This window comes from Stegastes partitus, unplaced genomic scaffold, assembly GCF_000690725.1.
Source record: "Stegastes partitus isolate 25-593 unplaced genomic scaffold, Stegastes_partitus-1.0.2 Scaffold986, whole genome shotgun sequence".
Classification (NCBI taxonomy): domain Eukaryota; kingdom Metazoa; phylum Chordata; class Actinopteri; family Pomacentridae; genus Stegastes; species Stegastes partitus.
In genome coordinates, this window is record NW_007578717.1 from 21,443 (window position 1) to 30,980 (window position 9,538).

Sequence of the window (9,538 nt, forward strand, 5' to 3'; positions counted from 1 at the left end):
CATGTCTTGCAGCAGCTCTGCTCTCTATTTGTGATTCAGCCCTGGGATTTATAAAAAACGTTATAGAATTACAAAATGACATGACAAACAGGAGTCATGATGTACTGCAGCGATACTGATCGTTCTCTTCCTGCGGTGTTTGTTACTGAAAGCGCCACAGACACCACACCGCTCCAATAACACATTAACATTTGGACATCTAAATGGATACAGGGCGTCTGGTTTGTCTGCTCTTTTTTTTTTTCCTGCTATGCTGCATTTTCTCCTTCTTCGTTTTCTGTTCGATGCTTTCAAGTTGTCATCTTGCACTGAAGACAGCTTCCCTTTTTAACCCAGCAAACAGCAGTCGTGCTCTATCATATTAGAGTTTCTTTCATTGTCAGAAGCAGAGACTTCTAACAGGGCATGAACAAACATCACCAGTCAAAAATCTCTATTTCCATATTCATCTTGCCCCTCATTCCCAGCCACCTCTCATCTTCACACCAGTGCGTAATCAAACTGTCCTCTGTCCAGCCCCTCCTTATGGTCCGTCCACGATGATGATGGCATGCTGCTGTAGGGATCTAACAAGATACGGACACAGCGGACCACGAGAAAGAGCAGCAGCAGCACGAGGAGTCCGACAAAACACAGTGCAGTTCCCTGTTCGGGCTGCACTGCCATGGGCTGCAGCATTGTGGGGCCCCTGGGGAACCCGGGTGGAGCAGGAGAGGAGAGATCATAGTCCACAACCCAGTAGTTTGTGTCACTCATCTTGGAGGCGAGGGAATGTTTCGAAGGTTGAAATTGCTTACTGTGTGACTTCTGCCGTGCAGTCAGGAGCTACGAGGAATGGTGTGGCTCTACGTGGTCATCTTTGCTGTTGAGTGTGATCCCTAAACCCAGAGGAGCCTCACATAGTGGAATCTGGCAGTTAACTCAACTGCAGTGTTTCCCACAAGCCACAGGGCGAGCAGAAATGACACAAATCAGTAGTGCAAATGAATAAGCCCTCTGGTAAAACGAGCAGCAAGCCAAGGCATGCTCACTGAGGTTTAATTAGATTGAACTGGTTCATGTGTCCCCCTATGGCTGTCTTTTCTCTGACATACACTCATTTGTTCTCAAGAGAACTGGAAAATACAAAAGCAGAGGTCACTACTTCAACTTCTCCTCAGTTTATATGTCAATATTTTAAGTGTCATCCAATAGCAGCTCTCAGGAGGCCTTCATTGTAATTACAGAGTGAAGTATAAATCTCAATTGAGTGGCTGAAGATGTTCCATAGATCAATCCAAGTCCTGGCAGGCTGTAAATGATCCGTGTTGTGGTCCTTGAGTGAACGTTTTTGGATTCAAATCACTGACTGATTTTTACATCTTCATCTTTGTTCTGAGTCACCACGAACCTCTTAATTTGACACTCATCAGGATCCCTAAAGAGAAAAGAAAAAAAAAAAAAGACAGAATGCAAAATGAGTGAGTTTACAGTCTGCAGAGTTGCTGAATGGAGGGAAAGTCTGATTGATTCAGGAGTTTTACAGCTAGACAGGGGCCTTGGAACATTTCAAGGCTTATAGATTTTGGCTCTTTCAGGGCCCCAATATAGGTATTTCAGGGGTTCCTTAGTTCCTACCAACGCTCCTGCCAGTACATGTATTAGATATCCTGTCTAATAATTCTTGTGAGCAGAATAACTGTGATGAGACAGGAGGGCACTGCTCTTCTTCTGGACTCAGGTACAGCATAGTACAAGATAAATAAATCAGACACTGAGGACGGAAGAGAAAGATGTGGAGAAACCCCTCAGAGAGTTGCTGCTCTCTTGCTCAGAAACACTCTCCGTAGCGTCTTTAATGGGCCGTGGAGTGGACAGACATTTCCTGCGGTAGGTGCACTCCCCAGTCAGCAGATTCTATTCCAGGAGGCTCCGTCTCCCTCCTTACCACCCCACTGATCCTCGCAAAGACACGTTGATAGCTCCCCTGCTCTGCAGACGATGGGACTAAAGGGCCAAGTGAAGCTTTAATAGGGGACTTGAAGACATAATGAAAGAAACTGCCTGCCTCAGTATCAATTATCAAATGGCCTAAGGTTACTTCAGGGCTGGACAGTTCAGAGAGCTGCGTGTAGAGGAGGAAAGCAAGCCATCGAAACAAGACGGACTCAATAGTCAATAGAGAGCCATGAAGTACACATAAAGTTTACACAACAGGACAACGCGGGCATATGTCAGATTCAGTAAGTGCAAACTACTTACACAAGGCTACAAATGACAACAGGATTATATTAGCTGAACAACATGAAGAATCTTTCTACAAAAAAACAGCACCACGCTCTCCCTGAAATACTGCATAACCCTGCTTCAGATTTAGATTTAGGATTTGATTGAATTTTATCAGCTGCCAGAAAACACGAAAGAAAATTGAGTCGACTTTAAAGGTCTTTTTTTCCCCTCTCAAATCCTTTTGTGTTTCTGCCCAGTCAGAGTACACTTAAATGTAAAAGTTATACAACACAACCAACAGTTTTGCAGGTGAATACATTTATTTTACCACTTCCCTTAATGCTGCAGTGGCAGAATGTAGAGAAGTAGTGGAGAGATGCACTGATTAGGACCCATCTTTCTTGCTTTTTTTTTCATCCTTAACTGCCTTTAAATCAGGGAATCAAACAAATCAGAAACTTGCAGTAGTTCTAATTCACAAGCAAGCAACACAGATATGTGGGTCTTTTGTGGGCTCTGTGGTTTCAAGTTGCTTTTAGGTCAAGCAACAGCTCTGCAAGTTACGCAAGGTCATAATGATATGCAAACACCACAGAGGCAAGAACAAAGAAGGGAACTCAGTTGTACCGAGAAGCAAAACAAACATATGTATATAGAGAAAGAGAGAGAATACAAATAAATGAGCAACATCAATTTCATGGCTCATCAATCCTCATTGAGAGACCTGCTTTGGTTCCTAAGGAGTGGATAAATCACACTGTGGTGCCTGACCGTCTGATTTACACAAAACAGAACAATAAAACCTGACTTGTTCTGCTCTCTAGGTTAGAATTAAAATGTGGAGAAACGCAACACAATTCCTATTTCAAAACCAGCCCTGAAATGGGTTAAAAAGCAGATTCATGAAAGCACCAAGCAGACATGCCAATGAACTGTGAGGACAGAGCACATGCAGTGACATATGGTTCCTCATGGCTGTAATACCTGTAATACCTCCCATTTATACCTGTGGATTATGACAGCAGCTTTGAAAATGTCAAGGACTTCTCCAAATAAAACGGAGGTTGAACCCTAAAGTAAATCCTAAAAGTAGGGCTGCCAGGCTCAAAACAAACCCATCCACAGTCCATCTACCTAAGAGCTGTTTTGTTTAATGTCATTAAGAGGAAAAGTTTCATGCAACAACAGAGTATTCATGTTGTCTTCGTCCTCCTCTCGTCCCTATGATCTCAGATTTTCTGTAGTTTCTGTAATGCACACTTGCATTAAAAATGTTCAATACTGTTGATTTAAAAGCAGATAAAGCTCAATTTCAATGGCGTTTTAACTGATTCCCATAAATTACAGAGGCTTTGGTTCATTACAGATTACTTTATCTGATGATCATCTGCTTCATGCAGCATGTTTCCCATTAAAAATAAACGTTTAAAATAAACTGGTTTCCATTTCTAAACAAACTATATAATTTTATATTAGAATTGTTGGCTTAGTAGCACAAATCAGGACTGAAAGTAGGATGATCAGGCCCAAAACAATACTATCTACAGTCTGTCCACCAGTTAGTTCTTTATCATCCAACCTTTTTTATGGTTTAATGTCATTAAGATTAACAGTTTCATGCAACATCTGAGTGTATATGCTGTCTTTGCCGTCTTCTTATCCCTGTGACCTCTGATTTTCTCTATTTTCTGTAATATATCTAAAAAAAAAAAAAGTTCAACATTATGCAATTTTAATGCTTTTTTTTTTTTTAGTAAAAGGTGATGATGGTTGTTTATCTTGCGTTAAAACTTTCAGTTTTACTCAGTTGCTACTGAAACTGTTCCCTCGGATTTCAGAACTGCAGGACATTAGCTGAACCTCAAACAGTGGGTTAGCAGCATTTGTTTCATAATTAACTCTTTTCTGACACCTTGATCACAGTACTGGTGAATTCTGAGGGGCTACTCTGTCAAAATAAAAAGTTCATGCAACTTCTAACAATAATGTCAGCTGTATTATGGTGATACTGCAGTTGACTTCATTGTATAACATGTTAGCAGGGCAATTAATTGGATCTCTGCTTGTAAAACACTGCTAAATGTTGAAATCTACCACATAAGATTATTCCAAATATTTTTGACATTAAGTTACACCTGAACTCGAGACGCACAAGACAACTTACAAACGTGTCAGTCCTAAAGTTCCCACGCGTGTCCTCTCATCTACAGCTTCTCACTAACTTCCACTGACAGAAGTTCACGTGTAGCAAACACAGGCAGTGTTATCGCATCACTCCAATGACACAGTGGAGGACGATGAGAGCAGATTAAACTTACTGTGAGCTGTCGTCACAGGTGAGGCTGTGTAATCTGAGGCTGGCTGCTGCTGCGGTGGTGATGAAGATGATGATGGTGATGATGATGCAGCTGCAGCAGCTGTTCAGGACCGCGGACAGCTCCGGACTCCCTCAGCTCTGAACTCTGTCTCGTCCTGCAGCTCCTCCTCTGCTCAGTCCAGAGCTTTAAAGTCTTCGCACTTTGAGGGATCCGCCCCACCTCCCTTTCCTGCCTCCCTCCTCTCCTCACCTCCCTCTCCTCTCCTCACCTCTCTCCCTCCCCACCCCCGGCCCACTTACTGACCGCCCCTGTATGGTCTGCACACATAATCTTTCGTCTGGATGAGTAAAGCGCTGAGAGCCATGTGTGGCTTTTGCATTATATAAGAGGACTGCGTGGGGCACCGACAGTCAGGGGTCCTTAATGCAGCTAACACGGAACAGTTACACTGAGTCATTCTCAGGTTTCTCCAAAGTGTTGTAATGAATGATATTTCCCAAATTTTGCTGTAAAAAAATACTTTCACACAAAGTTGATACTTTCTTCTGCCCAGACACTTCTTTGATAAGAACTTTATGCAATAGGATTTCTCAAAACAGAGCTTGGACTAGAAGATTGTAGTAAAACAAAAATTTTCATGTAAAATTACAGTAAAATGATGGCAGCTGTGGTTTCCAGGATTTTACTATATTTTTATAATGTTGCAATTGTATGACTGTTTACAGTAGTGGACAGTAGAGTTGGAAGTTTACTGTTTTATACTGTAACAAGACTCTGCACTGAGAAAAAATCCTGCAGGGAAAAAAAACAAACAAAAAAGGTGAAAGACTTGCATCAAGAGTGCCATATATATATTTAAATGTGAAAATAACAATAAATATCTGAGAAATAATAGTATTTTAGCTGATTTAAATATAGTTAAAGAGTGTAAATTTATGGTCAAAAATGTTGAAACCAGCAGTATATTGATGCAGTGTTGCCTTTGTAATCAACAATAACTGTATTTGTAGTTGCCTGTAAATTACAATACTTTTTCCTTTTAAAATGTATAAACATTACTGTAAATTGCTAACAGACACCATAAATAACAGCATGTCTTTATGATCTTTAGAATCCAGATCTGATATCTATCAACTCTGTTTAACACCCAAAACAATGAAGAAGAATAAAACAAGTTAAGTTTTTGTAAATGAGGCACTCTTCAAAGGCAGCAGTGCATAATACATTGTAGTTTATTAAATGTATTTTAGAAACCAAAGAAAAATAATTTAACCTAATGTCAAACAAACAAACAAACAACAAAAATATGTGTGTGTGTGTGTGTGTGTATATATATATATATACATACATACATACATATTTTGGGGCATCAATGTAAATTTATCAATAAAATTCCTTGCTGCCAAACTCAAGCCGTTACACTGTCTCACCAATGTTTTTTGAACAGTTTTATGCTCAATTCACATTGGGATTTTTTTGTTGTGATCAGGTTAAACAAAACATTTATATGAATGGGTAAACACAGATATAAACTCTGGACTCCTCCCTAGTCACAGGTTTACTTTGCTGCTGGTAGTTTTAGTAATTTTAGGAGTGTTAAATAAAATTTTAGAACTGATGTCAACACGCCTCCTCCACAGAACAGGGCGTCAAGATAATGTAATAATGCAGACAACACGTTTTCACCTTTAATTTCAGTTTATCGCCCCGCTAAGGCCATTATTTTAGGTTATGTCTTTTTGGCAATCCAGCCTTGAAAACACAAATTTCTTGTATGACTAATGTTGTGATTTGTTTGGGAAATGGCACATCCAGGAAAATCCTTTTAAGAGTTTCTCTGGTGTTAATTAATAAATTATTATAGAGTTTGCATTTTCTTGGAGAATACCTTGTTTTTTCGATTGTACAAGATGATTTAACTACAGTTTGTATCAGACTGCACTGCAGGTTTTGCTGAATTACAAGAAATTACATAGTCAAGAGATGTGGAGCAAAACAAGCAGAGTTACCTGATTGCGCCTGTGGCTAAGCTCCAGATACTTACTGTGAGAATTAATTAATTGACACAATTAAAACTGTGCAAACACTGAGACACATTGCAGTCCATACACATCCACATCTCCCCTGCCTGAGGCCGCATGGGATGTCCCTGTAGGTTTAATTAATAGTCGGTGGATCGTAACACTGCCCTGAAGGGGCTCATAATCTAATCACACTGAGCTGCGCTCCAGCGGGCCGCCCACTGTGGTCGTAATTGATAAGAGTCTCCAGCCTACAAGGTTATGAAATTCAATGTTTCCATTGCTGTCCTTGTTGTTATAGATGGTACAGTGGGAGGTCCAGCTGTGGTTCAGCAAGACACATAGTTCACTGCTTCAGGAAACCGAGGACCCACTACAGCAGGTGAGTCTGGGTTGAGGGTAGACACATTTTGGCAATTCTATAACAGTTGGAAAACTCTTAGTCAAAATAGTTACCGTCTATAATAAACTGGACATTGTTGAGAGCGGGCTGCAAGGTGGCGCAGTTGGTAGCACTGTTGCCTCGCAACAAGAAGGTCACCAGTTCACCCGGGATCTTTCTGCGTGGAGTTTGCATGTTCTCCCCGTGCAGAGTGGGTTCTCTCCAGGTTCTCCAGCTTCCTCCCACAGTCCAAAAACATGCTGAGGTTAATTGGTGATTCTAAATTGTCCGTAGGTGTGAATGTGAGTGTGCTTGGTTGTCTGTCTCTAAGTGTAGCCCTGTGGTAGACTGGTGACCTGTCCAGGGTGTCCCCTGTCTTCGCCCTAAGTCAGCTGGGATAGACTCCAGCCCCCCACGACCCTAGTGAGGATTAAGCGGTGCATAGATGATGGATGGATGGACATTGTTGAGAGAAATTGTTGGGCAAAGCAGTTTGTAAAGAAGTAATGCTTGTGACAGAGTTAAGTCAGACCCAAATGTAAAAACAACGTTTTAACGGGTTGATGTTTTGTATTTAATGGCCTGGTGACTAGTAAGGATATTTCTTGCAATGCTTTATTTATTTATTTTCTTATGGACAGAATACTGATACCTGATAGATTACATCAGCATGTATAAACCAAGGATGTTGTGAAATATCGGTATTGATGATAACTGTGATATTATAAACATGGAACACTGACATCTCATTTAAAAACTTTTTTTTCCGTAGATATTGCAATAATTTTATTTTCCTGAAAGGAAAGCTTCTGGTCATGTTAATGATGTAGTAAGAATCTGATATAATAACAGCCCTGATGTGAAAAATTATTGCATGAGACTTATAGGTTGGTCGATTTTGTCTAAAAAAAAAAACCACACAACTGTGCTTTAGCCCTTAATGTGCACGCTATGCTTACAACAAGACAACAACTATTTTCCTGTGTAACATGCTTCTGTTAAGTTTTCCACTCAAGATTGAGCGACTTCTCTAAATGCTGAGTGATTCCAGGTTAGATAAAATCACAAAGTTTGTTGAATTCTGTCCAACAAAACACGTTCCAGCCAAAGAAACCCAAAAGGTAATTGTACATAAGAAAAAAACAAGGCATCACAAGGTATATGACATTTAAACATTGTGTAACATCAGCTTACATCATGGTGTGACATGGCTGCGTCCCCTTCAGTGATAGCCTCTTTATTATATAGGCTAAAGCACAGCGTGGTGGAGGCAAGAACATTCTGTGATAACTGAAGACAATCATAAAGGAAAGCACAGCTCTGCCGCCAAGAACTCTTTCTGCTCCAAGGATGTTGCATTCAACCCCATTCATATAGGTACAATAAGCGTGCTCATTGCTCGAGGGGACTTTTTCCAGAAGGCTGCTCGTAATACATACATCTTGTGTTTAAAGGGTTTTAACTTGTGCTGCACATAAAGAGAAAGTAAAGGTCATGTGAATATGTGCTGCAGAGAATCGATAATAATACCATTAACTGGCAATGATGGACCGACATCTGGTTTCTGGAGCTTGTGTTTGTTCACATAGGGGAATCCACTCTCAGTAGGCTTTGGTCACAGTAAAGAGAACTGGGTAGACTTTGGAGGCATGAAAGAGGTTAGTTAGTATAAGGACATCCCCAGTCATTCATCACAACAGACAGCTGTGGGATGAGGTCGCCTATATATTGGCCCTGTGTGTGTGAATCTACAGGCATGCGTTATTTAAAGCCTGATCTATCATCCCTATACTACCAAATCCATAGGTTTATCAACCAGCGTCAATGGCCAGATCCATGCACATCTATCAAAACATGTCAGATTTGAAATGAGAAAACAAAAGACGGACACACACACAGCACGAGTTTAATTTTCTCTTGTGAGCACGAACACACGACGCGTTCAGAGCTGCTGACTCTAACAAAGGTCGGATGAAGCAAATCATAATACAGCAAGCTTTGTGAAAAGAGAAAAACTCATGAATATATTTTTCTTTGGTCAACTAAAAGATTAAGTAATGAATGTACTGTTGAAAGATGGATGTAATGTGTAAGTCCTAATGAAACACAATCATGGGAAAACATGGCAACAGCTGAGTTCTTTTTTCTGCAAACTTTGTCATTTTATTAACCATCATTCACACAATAGGTTTTTAGCCGTGAGAGCTGAGTCTGTTGTTGTGTCACTTGTTGTTTACCTGGCTACTCCTATTTACACTAATATTAGAGATTATCTTTATGCTGATGACACAGAAAACAATTCTTTCATTTTGGTGGCTGGAACATATTTGTACAAATCTACAGCAGATAATGAAACAACAAAGCTAAAACTGTAAAGTCCTGCCTGTGGTCCCTCAAAATGTGATGATCATTACTGTTGTGAAACTGTTGCATAGAACAAACATGGTAGTTGTGATCGCTTGGGCTGCCAGAAGAACAGCTTTAAAGATCACTGGAACATTTTTGCAGTTCATTGTTAAATGAAGAAGGGGTAAAAGTGGCCGGAACGCACAGGCACTACTTCCAGTCTGAACGTAGCCAATCTGTCGGATTGTTAAGTCAGGTAATAC

The 9,538-nt window shown here is 40.4% G+C and overlaps 1 protein-coding gene across 1 annotated transcript; it reads right to left on the reverse strand.

The window, feature by feature from the left end:
• Positions 1–480: 480 nt before the first annotated feature.
• On the reverse strand, positions 481–756 carry ctxn1 (cortexin 1). Its single transcript, XM_008294673.1, has one exon. The coding sequence runs from the start codon at positions 754–756 to the stop codon at positions 481–483; it is 276 nt and encodes a 91-aa protein (XP_008292895.1).
• Between the last annotated feature and the right edge of the window lie 8,782 nt (positions 757–9,538).